At 43.8% G+C, this 16,447-nt stretch overlaps 1 protein-coding gene across 1 annotated transcript; it reads right to left on the reverse strand.

The window, feature by feature from the left end:
* Positions 1-1,323: 1,323 nt before the first annotated feature.
* GSDMC (gasdermin C) lies at positions 1,324-16,066 on the reverse strand (the record flags this gene model as incomplete). Its single annotated transcript, XM_080939432.1, has 9 exons — positions 1,324-1,563; positions 2,094-2,167; positions 2,571-2,700; positions 3,163-3,302; positions 8,164-8,190; positions 11,815-11,926; positions 13,926-14,088; positions 15,075-15,258; positions 15,856-16,066. 9 exons carry the CDS (start codon positions 16,064-16,066, stop codon positions 1,324-1,326), a joined length of 1,281 nt encoding a protein of 426 aa, XP_080795558.1.
* Between the last annotated feature and the right edge of the window lie 381 nt (positions 16,067-16,447).

Consider the following 16,447-nt stretch of genomic DNA (forward strand, 5'->3'; position numbering starts at 1 on the left):
GTGCTATATACACAGAATGAGATGCTATTCAGTTGTAAAGAAAAATAAACTCATGAAATCTGAAGGCAAATAGACGGAACTGGGGAAAATCATACTGAGTGAGATCACCCAGGCCCAGAAAGACAGGCACTGGATGTTCCCTCTCACCTGAGCCTCCCAACACCAAGTCTGCAGACGAGGGTGCATGTCCTGGAGCAAGTACAGAAATCAGGAGAGGAAAGGGGGTGGGGTGGGGAGCACTAGGGGAGTGACACAGAGGGAGACCACAGAGTTCACGTGATCTGATAGGGAACTTAGAGAAAATGGGGGGAGGGGTTGAGTTAGAAAGGGGGAGGGAAACAAACAAAGAAGAAGGGAAGAAAAAAAGATGCCTAAAAAGGTAATAAGAAATCAAACTGAGCTCAGGGACCCCAATGGAGGAGTTAGGGGACGGTCTGAAGGAGTTTGCAACCCCACAGGAAGAACAACAATATCAACCAACCAGACCCACCAGCGCTCCCAGAGACTAAACAAACCACCAACCAAAGAGGGACCCATGGCTCCAGCCAAATGTGCAGCATAGGATGGCCTTATCTGGCATCACTGGGAGGGGTGGCCAGGGCAGAGAGGCAGGGTAGGGGGGACAAGGCAGGGGAAGGAGGATAGGGGGCCTTTGAAGGGGAAATGGAAGGGGATGGCATTTGAAATGTAAATAAATAAAATAACCAACAAAAAACAGAAATCATACTATTAACTATCTACCTAAAAATCCCCCCCAATTTATTTCTGATGCATTTTAACGTTACTGGCACCAGTACCTTTCACCCAGAACAACTCAAAATGCACACAATTAAATAAGAGTCGCATTTATATTCTTTTATAAAGTGCCCAAGTCTTTAGCATTCCATTTGAGAAGTTTTGACACATAACGTCATTGTTTTTCACGGACATGGTGAGGACATAGCATATAAACCCATAAACTCTAAGTAACAATGGTACCTGCAAAGGACCAAGCAAGCCTGAGCCCACCAACATTCCACACGGATGAAGAAGGGGCCAGTAGGACCCCACCCTCTCTCCTTCCCAAAACCCCACAGGCTGTCAATGCTGAGGAAGAGGAAGCCTCTGGAAGGTTACCTAGCTCAAGTTAATAATCCCACACTCAAACAACCCTAACTAAATGCAGCAAACAAACAAACAAAATGTTGAGTTGGAAGAGGGGACTTGGAAGGGGTGGGTTAAAAGGGACATTGGAGGGAGGTGGAGTCTGACTCAAGTATATATATTTATATAATTGTGAATGAATTTTAGAAAAGAGAGAAAAACCCAGGTTTGGAGGGAGATTTAGGCTTCTGCGAGTTGCTGTAAAAATGAAAGGCTCCCATAAAGAGCAGACAGAGGCATCTTGGCTTCCAAGTCCCAGGTTGACCTGGGACTATTCAGCTCCATCTTCAGACCACACTCCTTCAGCATTTCATATGTAACGGCCAAGCCCTCACCCTGGAGTGGGGCAAGAAGCTGAGGCTGGAGTGTAAAGGGAATGTTCCAGGGATACTTGAAGTTTGGCTGGAGGATGCTCTTTACCTAGAACAAAAATGATCAGATTGGGCAAACCAGGCTCTGACACCAGGGTGAGAAATCTTCTATCCCAACACCCAGGAGCAACACGAGATAAAGAACTAATAAGCGAGACCCGAAACACTGCATTGGTCCCTCCCTACAGCAGGGTGTTAATAATATAGACTCTGCTGCACAAGGGTGTCACCTGCGTGTGTACGCACATGTACGCATATGGCTACACACAGTTTTTTATTTAGAGAGAAATATATAGGGAGAGAAAAGGCAATTTGCAAATGGTAACCATAAACAAAAGGTGCGACTGACTTGTATCCTCTTACTTCCTACAAAGATGCCTTCCTAGACAGCTAACTTAGACCAAGTAGGTTTTGTTCCCAAGGCTTCCATAAATGCAGAGATGCTCCCAATAAGGTTGAACCCAACCTGCCTGCTCCCCAGAGGGTTCCTGATTCCCTTGTAGAAACTTCATTGCTTTCTTCTAGAATGTTCTTTCTGCCCCTGCTTTCCTCTTCCCTCCTCCCTTGGGGGTTTCATACCAGCTCTCGTTGCTGCAGGAGGAGCCTCATCTCCATAGACTGGGCCAGCAGACGGAGTTGAGTGTCACTCAGTACTGTAGAGGAAGAAAATGGATTTTTTTTTCTTACCATGAACTAGGAAATCCAAAGAGAGGACAACTCTGAGACACAAAAATATGTCCCAGTAGACTGAAAGGTCAAATGCACTGCTCAAGAAAGCTCTCCTGCCCTTGAGATGACCCAGAGCTGGAAAGTCTAAGGCCTGAGGCAGGAATCACCTTCCAAGGATGTGCTAGGTGATTGGTGACTACTCATTTTCCAGACCTCAGACTCCATCTGTGGCCCGTGCACTGTTACCACTCTGAGCCCTGCTAGTGTTAGAGACAAGGGTGGTGTGAGAAGGGTCTTGATAATTCAAAGGCTTTGGGGAGGTGGTATCTGAGCCCTCTGAGGCCCAACATGAGGGCTTTCCCCACATTCCTCTCAAGTCGTTCTTACCCATTAGGGCTTGAAGGAGATAAAGAATGAGTTCCTTTAGGTCAATCCATGGGTTGCTTGAGTCCTTTCTCAGCTCATCTAGGATCATGCCACCTGGGCCATCCGTGTGCCCCAACTGATTCAACTCCAGCTACAGGAGACAGGTGTCTGTTAATAGCAGCATTCCCAGTGCTGGGGACTGGACGACTTCATACATGCTGAACAAGTACTTTACCCCAAAGCTACACCCTGGATCCTTCTACCCTTCATTTTCCTCGTTCATGTGACAGGATCTTAGTCTGTTACCCAAGCCAGCTTTGAACTCACTATGAGAAAGACCTTGAACTTTCAACCCTCCTTCAAGTAGCTTTAGCTTCCCATATGTGGCTCAAAACTATCTGTGGCATGTGCCTGTTTCCAGCGGATTAAGTACCTCCTCAGGGGATGCACGTTCTCTAACCCTCCACGGAGTGCATGGAGCCAGAGTCCCCAACCTTTGACATCTCTCTCAGCCTCCTGGGCGTCATATCCATCCTTCCTCGTGTCTTGGCATCCCTGTCTCCCAAACTGACCGTTACAGGTGCGATCATCTTTAGGCGGCTATGGATCTCACCGTGTTCATCAGGTCATACAGACCCTCCCGGTCACTGAGCATGGGCAGGAGACTGGAGAACACAGCATCTTGAACATCCTTTGAAAGCATGGCCAGTTGCTCTGTCTGTAGGGAAACTTCATTTTCTAGATACTTGAAATCTGCTCACAGACAGCAACACCAATCAGAAAGTGAGGGCATTATTCAATTAAATATCCCTAGGATGCTAAGTCCTTCACGTCTCCAGTGACAGCCTGCTTGAGACCCCTGGGGGACAACTATCATGAAGCTAGAAACTAGGAAGCATTAGCACTCTGAAAGGAGGGGACATAGCACTGGGGTAGAGACGGAAATTTGAACACTGGTTATTGGGAGAAAAATGACCAAGTATTCATTTCTGGGATATGTCAGGAATGACATATACTGTTGGGCTATGATGATAGCAATCCTCGGTGTTTGTAGATCAGTTTCCACATGGGATTAAGGGGACGTAGTAAGGCGTCAATGTGTTTATGATTCTCACGCACCTGGTGCATAAGAACCACACTTATTGGTAAGTGTCTCTGAGGTCTATTAAGAATTCGCTAAGTGGGAGGCTTCAACACCCACTCTCATCAATGGCCAGATCATGGAAACAGAACGTGAACAGAGACACAATGAAACTAACAGAGGTTATGAACCAAATGGATTTAATAGACAGCTATAGAATATTCCATCTTAAAACAAAAAAATATACCTTCTTCACAGCACCTCACGATACCGTCTCCAAAATTGACCATATAGTTGGTCATAAAACAGGCCTCAACAGATACAAGAAGATCAAAGTACTCCCATGCATCCTATCAGATCACCATGGACTAAGGCTGGTCTTTAATAACAACAAAAACAACAAAAAGCCCACATACACATAGAAGCTGAACAATGTTTTGTTCAATAATAACTTGGTCAAGGGAAAAAAAAGAAATTAAGAAATGTTTAGAATTTAATGAAAATGAAGGCACAACATACCCAAACCTATGAGACACAATGAAAGCCATACTAAGAGGAAAACACATAGCTCTGAGTGCCTCCAAAAAGGAACTGGAGAGAGCATATACTAGCAGCTTGACAGCACAGTTGAAAGCTCTAGAACAAAAAGAAGCAGATACACCCAAGAGGAGTAGATAGCAGGAAATAATCAAACGCAGGGTTGAAATTAACCAAGTAGAAACAAACAAACAAACAAAATACTATAGAAAGAATCAACAAAACCAGGAGCTAGTTCTTTGAGAAAATCAACAAGACAGATAAACCCTTAGCCAGACTAACTATAGGGCACACTAACTATCCAAATTAAGAAAATCAGAAAGAAAAGGGGAGACATAACAACAGAAACTGAGAAAATTCAAGAAATCATCATATCCTATGGCAAAAGCCTATACTCAACAAAACTGGAAAATCTGGGGCAAAAAATGTACTGTTTTCTAGACAGACATCAGGTATCAAAGTTGAATCAGGATCAGATAAACCATCTAAACAGTCCCATAACCCTTGAAAAAATAGAAGCAGTTATCAAAAGCCTCCAAACCAAAAAAAAAAAAAAAAAAAAAGCCCAGGACCAGATGGGTTCAGTACAGAATTCTATCAGACCTTCATAGAAGACCTAATACCAATACTCTCCAAACTATTCCACAAAATAGAAACAGAAGAAACACTACCCAACTCATTCTTCAAAGCCACAATTAACTCTCATACTTAAACCACACAAAGACTTCAGACCAATTTCCCTCATGAACATCAATGCAAAAATACTCAATAAAATTCTTGCAAACCGTATCCAAGAACACATCAAAACAATCATTCACCATGATCGAGTAGGCTTCATCCCAGAGATGCAGGAATGGTTCAATATTCAGAATTCCATCAACGTAATCCACTATCTAAACAAACTCAAAGAAAGAAACCACATGATCATCTCATTAGATGCTGAGAAAGCATTTAAAAAAAATTCAACACCCCTTCATGTTAAAAGTCTTAGAAAGATCAGGAATTTAAGGCCCATACCTAAACAGTAAAAGCAACATACAGCTAACCAGCAGCCAACATCAAACTAAACGGTGAGAAACTTGAAGCAATCCCACTAGAATCAGGGACTAGACAAGGCTGCCCACTCTCCTCTTACCTATTCAACATAGTACTGCAAGTCCTGGCCGGAGCAATTAGACAGCAAAAGGAAGTCAAAGGGATGCAAATCAGGAAAAAAAAAGAAGTTGAAATATCACTCTTTGCAGATGATATGATAGTATACTTAAGTGACCCCAAAAATTCCACCAGAGAACTCCTACAGCTGATAAACAACTTCAACAAAGTGGCTGGATATAAAATTAACTCAAACCAAATTAGTGGCCTTCCTCTACTCAAAAGACAATCATGCTGAGAAAGAAATTAGGAAAATACCATCATTCACAATAGTCACAAACAATATGGAATACCTTGGTATGACCCTAACCAAGCAAGTGAAGACCTGTATGGCCAAACCTTTAAGTCTGTGAAGAAGGAAATTGAAGAAGACCTCAGAAAATGGAAAGATCTCCCATGCTCATGGATTGGAAGGATCAACATAGTAAAAATGGCCATCTTGCCTAAAGCAATCTACAGATTCAATGTAATCCCTATCACAATTCCAACTCAATTATTCATAGAGTTAGAAAGAGAAATTTGCAAATTCATTTGGAATAACAAAAAAAATCCAGGATAGGAAAATCTTCCAGGGGAATCTGCATCCCTGACCTCAAGCTGTATTACTGGTCAGCCGTGGTTTAAAAAAAAAAAAAAAAAAAAAAAAAAAAAAAAAAAAAGTATTGGTACAGACACAGGCAGGTAGGTCAGTGGAACAAAATTGAAGACCCAGAAATGAACCCACACACCTATGGTCATTTGATCTTTGACAAAGGAGTTAAAAATATTCCATGAAAATATTCCTCTGCAACAAATGGAGCTGGTTCAACTGGCAGTCAGCATGCAATAGACCCTTTCTTATCTCCTTGTACAAAGCTCAAGTCCAAGTGGATCAAAGGCCTCCACATAAAACCAGGTACACTGAAACTAACAGAAGAGAAAGTGCGGAAGAGCTTAGAACACATAGGTACAGGGGAAATTTTCCTAAATAGAACACCTTGGCTTATCTTTTAGGATCAAGAATTGACAAATCAGATTTCATGAAATTTCAAGGTTTCTGTAAGGCTAAGGACACTGTCAAGAAAACAAAACAGCAGCCAACAGATTGGGAAAAGATCTTTACCAATCCTACATCTGATAGAGGGCTAATATTCAATATATACAAAGAGCTCAATAGGTTAGACTCCAGAGAATCAAATAATTCTATTAAAAATGGGGGACAGAGCTAAACAAAGAACTCTCAACTAAGAAATACCGAATGGCAGAGACATTCCTAAAGAAACACTCAACATCTCTAGTCATCAGGAAAATGCAAATCAGAACAACCCTGAGATTTCACCTCACACCAGTCAGAATGGCTAAGATCAAAAATTTGCAGATGCTGGCGAGTATACGGAGGAAGAGGAAGACTCTTCTACTGTTGGTGGGATTGTAAGCTCGTACAACCACGCTGGAAATCAGTCTGGTGGTTCCTCAGAAAATTGAACATAGTACTACCTGAAGACCCAGATATTCCACGAGGACACACGCTCCACCATGTTCTTAGCAACCTTATTTATAATAGCCAGAGGCTGCAAAGAACCCAGATGCCCTTCAACAGAACAATAGATACAGAAATTGTGGTACATTTACAAAGTGAAGTACTACTCAGCTATTAGAAACAATGACAATAAAATTTCTAGGCAAATGAATGGAACTAGAAGCTGTCATCCTGAGTGAGGTAACCCAGTCACAAAAGAACACACATGGTATGTACTCACTGATAAACAGATGCTAAGTCCAAAAAGCTCTGAATACCCAAGAAACAATTCATAGGACTTATGAAGCTCAAAAAGAAGGAAGGCCAGAATATGATGTCTCAGTCCTTCTTAGGAGGAAGAACCAAACACTCATGGGAGGAAATACAGGAACAAATAGAGGAGCAGGGATTGAAGACAAGATCATCCAGAGGCTGCCTCACCTGGGGATCCACCCCATATGTAGCCACCAAACCCAAGCACTATTGCTGATGCCAAGAAATGCTTACTGGAAGGAACCAGATATGGATGCCTCCTCAGAGGCTCTGCCAGAGTTATACAGACACAGTTGAGGATGTTTGCAGCTAATCATTGGACTGAACACAGGGACCCCCAATGAAGGAGCTAGAGAAAGAACTGAAGGAACTGAAAGGTTTTGCAACCCCATGGGAAGAACATTACCAACCAACCAAACCCTCCAGAATTCCCAGGGACTAAAACACCAACCATTGAGCACACATGGAGAGACCCATGGCTCCAGTTGCATATGTAGCCGAGGATAGCATTGTCTGGCATCAGTGGGAGAAGAAGCCTTTAGTCCAGTGAAGGCTCATTTTCCCAGTGTAGGGGAATGCCATGGCACTGAGGTAGAGAAGGTGGTTGAGAGAGGGGGGACCTTCATGGAAGTAAGTTGAGGGGGAGAGAGGATGGGTATGATGAAAAAGGAGATAACATTTGAAATATAAATACAGAGAATATTTAATAAAAATTAATTTTAAAAAAAAACAGAAAAAAAGAATTAGCCAAGCACTGCATTTGAGGACGTTCAGGTTCTGCCACATCCTATGGGTGACCTGTGACAGTGGGAGGGTACCACAGTGGAGGCACCAAAGTGTCTGAGCTTTTCACGTCGCCCATGCTGGAGCAATACCTCATTCCTGTTTGTTATCAGTGAGCATCAGTGCACACAACTGCACATGCGTGAATTGAACTAACTAAAAAGAAAATGTAAAAGTAGACCTCTGTTTTCTGAGTTCCAAATGAAGTTCTCATTTGTATTCTGAGGCTACGGTTTTTACTAGAAGCCCAGGTTTCCTCTTTAAACACACGCAAACACTCACCCACTCACCTAGATGGAAGGGCTCCTCTATACTTCCTAAAAAGAGAAACACAAGCAATTACCTTTCTTCATCCTCTGTTTGCTCTTCAGACACACCTTGGAGAGTCTCTCCTACCATCTCCTCTCCTGCCCCACACTCAGCCTACACCTTTACCACACTGGCCTTCCATAAACCTTCCCATTCCACAGGAACCAGAGCCAGGACTAGTGACATCACCCAGATCTCCACCCCAGCCCCTCCAGACACACTCACCAATCGGAGGGATGTAATTTATCTGCAATTCTAGAAAGAGATAATTGCCCCGCCCAAGAATTAGTGTTTGTCCTTATGTCTCCTATATCCCTCCCCCATTTTCTTACCCCTCCTCCCACCCAACCCCTTATGCTGAAGACCAGATCTCAAGACCTTGGGCGAAGACACTCAGGTGGGTTTTTATTAAGCGTGCTGGTCTTCCATAGCCCCGAAAACACTCACTCACCTAGCTGCTTTGTTGCATAAGGTTCTGGAAAGAGAAAGTGAAGCGTTTACTCTCCAAGACTCACCCTCCAATCCTCCCCTGACCTCCGACCTTTCCAACTCCTCCATCTGTCCTGGCTTTTCATCTTGCAATTCTGTTCTTATGAGAAACTTTGACTGATAAGCCCACCCCCAGGTAGGTCTCCATTCAACAATGCCGTACCCATCTCAATACTTAGATAACGGGGTGACGCTCCAATACTCATGGGCTGGGCAGCAAAACCACACCGAGGTATCCCTTTAAATATCCCTGGAAAGGTCTTCTTCTGAGCATTAGCAGAAAGGAGAATGGCTGGACAGAAGAGAAACTCAGTTAGGAGAGGTGAGCTTGCAGCTGCTAGAGCTCTTCCCACACTGCATTTCGGGACTCCCGGGTCGAACAGTAGGCATGACAGAAACCTATGAATCAGATCCTTCAACAGGCTCCCTGAAACTTGCACTTTATTATGTTTGTTTATTGTGTGTGTGTGCGTGCATCCCTTGGAGCACACACAGAAGCCAGGGGAGAACTTTGGAAGTCAGTTCTCTCCTTCCAACACGAGGGGCATGGAGAGAGAACTCAAGACATGGCAGCAAGCACTTTTACTAACTAATCCACCTCATTAGCCTGAAACTTGAATCTCAGATAAGCAGTTTAGGTGACCATTATACCCTCTGACACTCAAGAATTACTCCATGAGGGCTGGAGAGACATCAACAGTTAAGTAAGTGCCTTGCAGTTCCAAAATCCGGTTCTAGAACCCACATGGCAGGGCCCTCTTCAGGCCTTCTCGGACATTGCATGCACTTCGTATGCTTACATGCAGGCAAAAGACAAATACACACAAAATAAAAATAAGCAAATAGATACTCCATGAGGTAAAGCGACTGTTTCCCTCCTGCCCTATCATACAGGTCTCTTGCTAGCCCTCCGTGTTACTCGCTGGCCCTTCTTTATCCACTCTCAATCTGGTGGTCTAGCATTGTTTTGCATTTGCGTTCAAGGAGTGGCGCTGAGGTCAAAACCATAATTCAACATAATAACAAAACTCAAGCATTTGATCCATGAAATGCGTCTGTGGAGAAAACAAAGATGACAGCATTTAACGTGTGGATAAAGAAAGTTAAGAACAAAAGCAAACTTCAAAGAGTGTCTGCAAGTCACATTCTGAGCACTAGGGGGCGAGCAGGGCATCTTGTTTATACAATCAGGTGTGAAAGGGAACCAACCGGGATAACGTGGACTGCCAAGCGCAAATTTAGTCCTCAAAACAGACCAAAAAGGACTTAATAGTTGCCACATCGCCGCCCAGCAGCTTCAGAGAAAACTGGCCTTCTCGTGTGGAAGTGGGAAATGACAGTGTTGTCGCTTTCCCAGGCTGACACGGAGAAAGGAGGTCTCTGTCTTCACCGCTTAGGTTCACCAAGCACTTTGCCCAACCTGACAATAACTGGGCTCGGCACCTTCAAAACCCCTCATCCCAGAGCCACCTCCCGCTATGGCCTCCTCTCACCCACCTAGTCGCTCCCCTGGAGTCCTCTACACGGGTCTCACTTCCTCTCCTTCCGTGCACACATCAACCTTTAGAGTTTATCCCCCACCCCCACGCCCACCCCCACGCCCACCCCCACGCCCACCCCCACGCACAAGCAGGGCCTTGGTTCTCTGGATACATCATCTGATCTAATCACACCATGTATTTTGTTTGTTTGTTTGCTTGTTTTGCTGTTAATATTTTGAGTAAAGGGTTCGTTTTCTTTTCCCTCTGTAAATGAAAGCACTTCTCATTACCACGACCGCTCCTCCACCCCGAGCATTTTAGAGGCATCTCCAACCTTTCTCCCGCTTCCCACCCTATGGGAAGTCAGGGTGCTACAAGAATGCGGACACTTTCTCCAGAAGCCATCGGCCACTAGCTGTGCCGACTACACACCTACCCGTGTTCTGGTACTCACATCACACATAGGTCCATTCCTAACACAGACATTTATGTCCCATGGCAAAATCTGAATGTGTGTGTGTGTGTAGTATGGTGTGTGTATGTTGTGTGTGTATGTGTACATAGTGTGGTGTGTGTGTAATATGGTATATGTATGTTGTGTGTATGTGCAGTTTGGCATGTGTGTAGTGTGGTGTGTGCATGGTATGTGTGTGTATGTTGTGTGTGTGTGTAGTGTGATGTGTGTAGTGTGGTGTGTGGATGTTATGTATGTGTGTGTGGTATGGTGTGTGTATGTTGTGTGTGTGTGTGTAGTATGGTGTATGTATGTTATATGTGTAGTGTGGTGTGTGTAAAGTGTGGTATGTGTATGTTGTGTGTGTATGATGTGTGTGTATGCTGTGTGTGTATAATTTGGTATATGTGTAGTGTGGTGTGTACATGGTGTGTGTGTATGTTGTGTGTGTGTGTAGTGTGATGTGTATAGTGTGGTATGTGTATGTTATGTATGTGTGTGTGGTATCGTGTGTGTGTGTGTGTGTGTGTAGTATGATGTATGTGTAGTGTGGTATGTGTATAGTGTGGTATGTGTATGTTGTGTGTGTATGTTATGTGTGTGTGTGTAGTTTGGTATATGTGTAGTGTGGTGTGTGTATGGTGTGTGTGTATATTGTGTGTGTGTAGTATGTGTGTCTATGGTGTATGTGTATGTCATGTGGTATGTATGTAGTGTGGTGTATATATTTGTATGTGTGTATATATATATATATTGTGTGTGTGTAGTGTGGTGTGTGTATGTGGAGTGTGGTACATCTCAAGGTGAGAGTCTGGGAAAAATTCTATGCTACGTTCATGCATCCTGTCTACAGCTGCAGTTGCGCTGTGCTTCTGTTATTTTAAGGAGCTGTAGTGTGGCTTTGAGTCACCTGGTCAACCTGGCGGCTCCCTGCTGAGCTTCTGAGAGGCGGGACCTTGAATGCCCAGAGACGAATGGCTAGAGATGGCTGGGGTGAGCCTGGAATTCACCCAGCTGAAGATGCCTCCATTTGAACACCCCAAGCCAGCTCCCAGGCAGGAGGCTGCCTCTGCAGCTACAGTATTTAAGGTTGGCCATGCTGAGGGTGACTGAGGACGGTGGGGCATGTGCCGGGACAGTGAGTCAGGAGAGAAGAGCAGCCCCACGTCTTTGGACACCCATCCCCACCAAGCGTCACAGTTGCTCACCACAAGTGTTCTTCTCAATGACCAGCTGCTTCTTCTTATAGGCCAGCACCGCACCCTTCAGGATGGGCACTGAATCCGTTCTGTCCCTTTGCCACTGTCCCTGGGCTTGGCCCTGGGGAGACAAAACATCCCTAGCGATTTATAGTTTTTGTCAAATTACACCATTAAAAACATTTACTTTTAATCCAAAAATATATATGCCTATAATTTAAAAGTCAAATAAATCTAGAAAGCTTATGAGAAAACACTAGCAATTCATTACTTCTTCCTCCTGGTCCCCGTGTCCCGTTACCGCTTCTCTCTCTTGTATGACAATATTTACTTGCACTGAAATGTGGGAGGTGTCCCTGGGGAGGCCTAGAGATTGAACTCAGAGCGCCATGCATACCAGGCTGGAATTTGCCTCTGAGACATAGCAGCAGCCCCATTGCAATATCTTGAGTTTTCCAAACTAGGTCTATGATTTACTGTCTCCTCCTAAACTGAGGTTTCATTCTGATTCACCCATATTCAAATCCGGGTTTCTACGTAGGTCTGTGTTCTCTGCTAGCTTTTGGGGAGGTGGCTTCTCCTCACTCCAGATTTTGTCTCGATCAGTCCATATGAAGTCTTGTGTCTTCTGTCCTGTTACTCGTTATTTCCTGGGGAGCCGAAGGTACCGAACGCAGCAGCCCTGCAAGGTCTGACAGCGACCATGCCACGTCTGTCTTTCTGAGTCTGGGTTACCTTATTCAGGATTATTATTTCCAGCTACCTCCATTTTCCTGAAAGTTTCATAATTTCACACATCTTTGCAGGGGAACAAAATTCCACTGTGTTTATTGCCACACTTTCAGTTATTCATTATGACCTCAATGTTCCTTCACACATACAAGTCTCTGCTTTCTGAAGCTGAGTGCACCCATGTTTGGTGAAGATATGGTGTCTTAGTTAGGGTCTCCATTGCTGTGAAGACACACCATGCCCAAGGTAACTCTTACAAAGGCAAACATTTCATTAGTGCTGGCTCACAGATTCAGATGTTCAGTCCACTTCCATCACAGCCGGAAGCATGGCAGTAACCAGGCAGACATGGAGCTGAAGGAGCCTAAAGGCAGCCAAGAGAAGACTGTCTTTCAGGCAGCTAGGAGGGGGGTCTCAAAGCCCATCCACACTTCTTTCAACAAGGCCACGCCTACTCCAACAAGGCCACACCTTCTAATAGTGCCACTTCCTGGGACAAGCATATTCAAACTCCCACACATATTTAGGATTATAATGTCTTTGTCTTGGACTGTTCCCTTGATCTGTGTAGACTTTCTTTCTTTTGATTATTTTTGGATTAAAGTTTATTTCATTAGATTTTACTATGGCAATTCTGTCACGTCTACTTCTCTTTTGCTTTGAATATCTTTGCCTGACTTTCACCCTAAGACAGTTTCTATTCTTTGGTGATTGAGGTATGTTCCTTGGAGACAGAAAATTGGTCCTGCGTTTTTAATTTAGACTGCTAATGTGTATCTTTTGATTAAGGAGCTTAAGCCACTATTGTTCAAAGTGTATTGATTTCTGTCATTTTGTTTACTTTTATGTTTGTGGTCTTTTGAGTATTTTTAATTTTTTAAATATTTATTTATTGTATGTATGTGAGTACACTGTTGCTATCCTCAGACACACCAGAAGACGGCATCCAAGTCCTATTAGAGATGTTTGTGAGCCACCATATGAGACCACAGCTCAGAAAATATCTGCTATCAGATGATCAGAGAACCCAGACTAACAGGAACAGTTAGGAAAGGTGTCCCTTTGTTTTTCCAGCAACGAAGCTGGTATATGTAAATAATGCAGAATCCCTACATGTATCTACAGCATCTACTGTTCACTCAAAACAAAACATGGTACCAGATAATAACATCTATTTTGGAGTTTATCAATATTTGCCAATCCTATGTATTAAAGCATTATAAACAAGGGCATTGGAATATAATATATGATCAGGAGTCAGCACTCACTGAATATGAGCAGTGGGAAATAATAACCCCATCCATCTGAACCCTAGAAACTGGCCCCCAGAATCCCTTGAGAAGCAGGAGTACACAAGCTAGACTGGCTTTCTTGTCCCCATCTCGTACCTTGACAAACTGGGGGATGAGCACTTTGCCCGAGAGGCCAATACTGCTGCTGCCTTCCAGCACAGTACCCTTGGTCACCTCAAAGGCCTCTGTCACCACATACAGGTTGCTCCTTCCCATCCGGCACTCCTTCACAAACGATGGCTCCTGATCCAACAGTTTCCTGAAGATGTAAACAGCAATAAAAAGACCCAAATGGCTAATTTCATAAAAACAGAGACCAAATCATGAACAGAGTATGTGAGCCACCCTTTAAAAACTAAAACACTGAATTGGTTTTATGCTGGGGACGTGGCTCGGCCAATAAAGTGCTAGCTCTGAGGGTGTGAGGACATAGATTTAGATCCCCAGATGACGTGTCCTTATAGCTGACAGTATGGGACACGTGCTTGAGACCTGCTAAGACAGTATGCAGTAAATGTTCTTGCCATAAAAATAGCAGTTATTGAGTTGGCAAGATGGCTGAGCAGGTAGAGGCAGAGTTCGATTCTCAGACACTCACAGCAAAAGGAGAGATCTGACTCCTGCAAGTTGTCCTCTGCATACAAGTGCATGTACACACACACACACACACACACACACACACACACACACACACACACACAAACACATACATGGGACAGGGGAGAGAATAAATAAATGTAATAAAAAGTTCTCAAACAATGGTTACCAGCTGAAGTGATAATATGCTACTGACTTATAGGCATGTGTCACACCAAAATGCTGCACATGAAACACGCATTTCTACTTCTAAACTGTGTATCAAGAGCGATGTGATAGAAATTCAGTCTAAATCCCTAAGCACTGGGATGGTGATTGCTTAAAGTGTCTGTTACAATCTTTGGCATATTTTAATCAATATTCTAACCTTCACTTCTACTGCTTTGTTCCTTGTTACATGTCCGTCCTCTGTAAAATGAACAGAAAGTTCCAGCACATCAGAACCTTAGTCTGTCACATTAACAGAACAGTGGTGTGTGATTCCACCCTGAGTTGTGGACCACACATCATTATTTCAATGACTCTTTTAAAGTAGAATAAGCTGAGTTGTCATCCAATCCAGCAACAGAACCTGCTTGCTGCCTCTTTGCCTATAAGAACACATCCCGAAACTTGGCTGAGCCAGCCTTTTACCCCCAGCAGTCTTGCCTGTTTTGAAGACTTTCCAGTTTTGAATCTGGGATGCTTTTACTCTGAACCTCGATGTCGTATCCACAGGTCTGAACAAACTCTGCTGATGCACCTCCTTCTGCAATGGCTTTGACATCCACGTTAGCCTTCAGTTTCTGGGATATGGTGTGTTTGAGGGGGATGGGGGCTGAAACCTCAGGTTCTGTAGAGGAAAGTCCACACAAGTTTAGTTTGGAATTCTCTGTGGAACAGCTTTTCTGGAAAATGGGAAAAATATGGCTTGTTCCCCTCCCTCCTCATTAAAATCTTTGTAAGAAGCTAGCTAATAGTCAATATCTGAAATGTAAATTACCACAGAGGGCAAATTCTGGAGCCCATGCAAGCATGGTATTCATCCTAAGAAAGAAAAGTATCATTTGTGCAATGTCTAATGTCTCTGGGGAGCATCTTTCCAAGCAGAGAATCGAGCCCCAGGGCATCTTGCTGAAGTAGAAAAACACCTGGAACGTGAGGATAGACTGACCTCAGTCTGGATCCTAATTCTACCAGCTTGAACTATGTAACTTTGAACAACTTTTAAGAACCTCAATTACTTTTTTTGTAAGAAAGGTACCATAGCTCTATTTAAAGAGGCTCTTGGGAATATAAGACCAAATGCATGGATGGGTACAGGATTCCTAGTGTCTTCCTTGTCCTTTGCCTTTAGGCAGAAGGGCTCATAAGCACCTCGTGGACTCTGGGAAGCTGCAGCACTGAAAATGCCCATCTCCACATTTCTCCACCCCTTGACTGACAATACCTGGGACAGGAAAATTGGGCTCCAAGATCTGCAGAAGGGAATATCCAACTGGAATATCTTCAGATTTAAAAAACAACGATTGAGGAGTCTTCTGGAGTATGTCAAACTGGCGGAACTTGGTTGCATCTGACAGGCGTTTGACAGGCCTCAGATCCTTTCCTTGAAGCTTTTTGACCACATCCTTACTAACCCAGTCAAATGTGTAAGGCATGTTGCTAGGATTGGATAGAAGGAAGTACAAAGTTTAGTTGAGAAAAGAAAGAGTGTAACTGACTCTCGGTGATTTGTGATGTTTTCCACCAATGTGTGAAAGAACTCCCAAGTCAGCACACAGCAGAAATATATACATTCAAGTTATTCTGGGACTACTCCAAAGAGCCAGAATACAGGCTCAACCTAGATGCCCACCAGAAGATGAATAGGGGAAGGGGCTGGAGATATGACTCATAGGTTAACAGTATTGACTGTTCTTCCATAGGGCCAGGTTCAATTCCCAGCTCTTACATGGTGGCCCACAACCATCTACAGCTCCATTTCCAGGAGATCCTACAACCTCTTCTGACCTCATCAGGCACCAGGCACTATACAGACA

This window comes from Micromys minutus (assembly GCF_963924665.1).
Source record: "Micromys minutus genome assembly, chromosome: 27".
Lineage (NCBI taxonomy): Eukaryota > Metazoa > Chordata > Mammalia > Rodentia > Muridae > Micromys > Micromys minutus.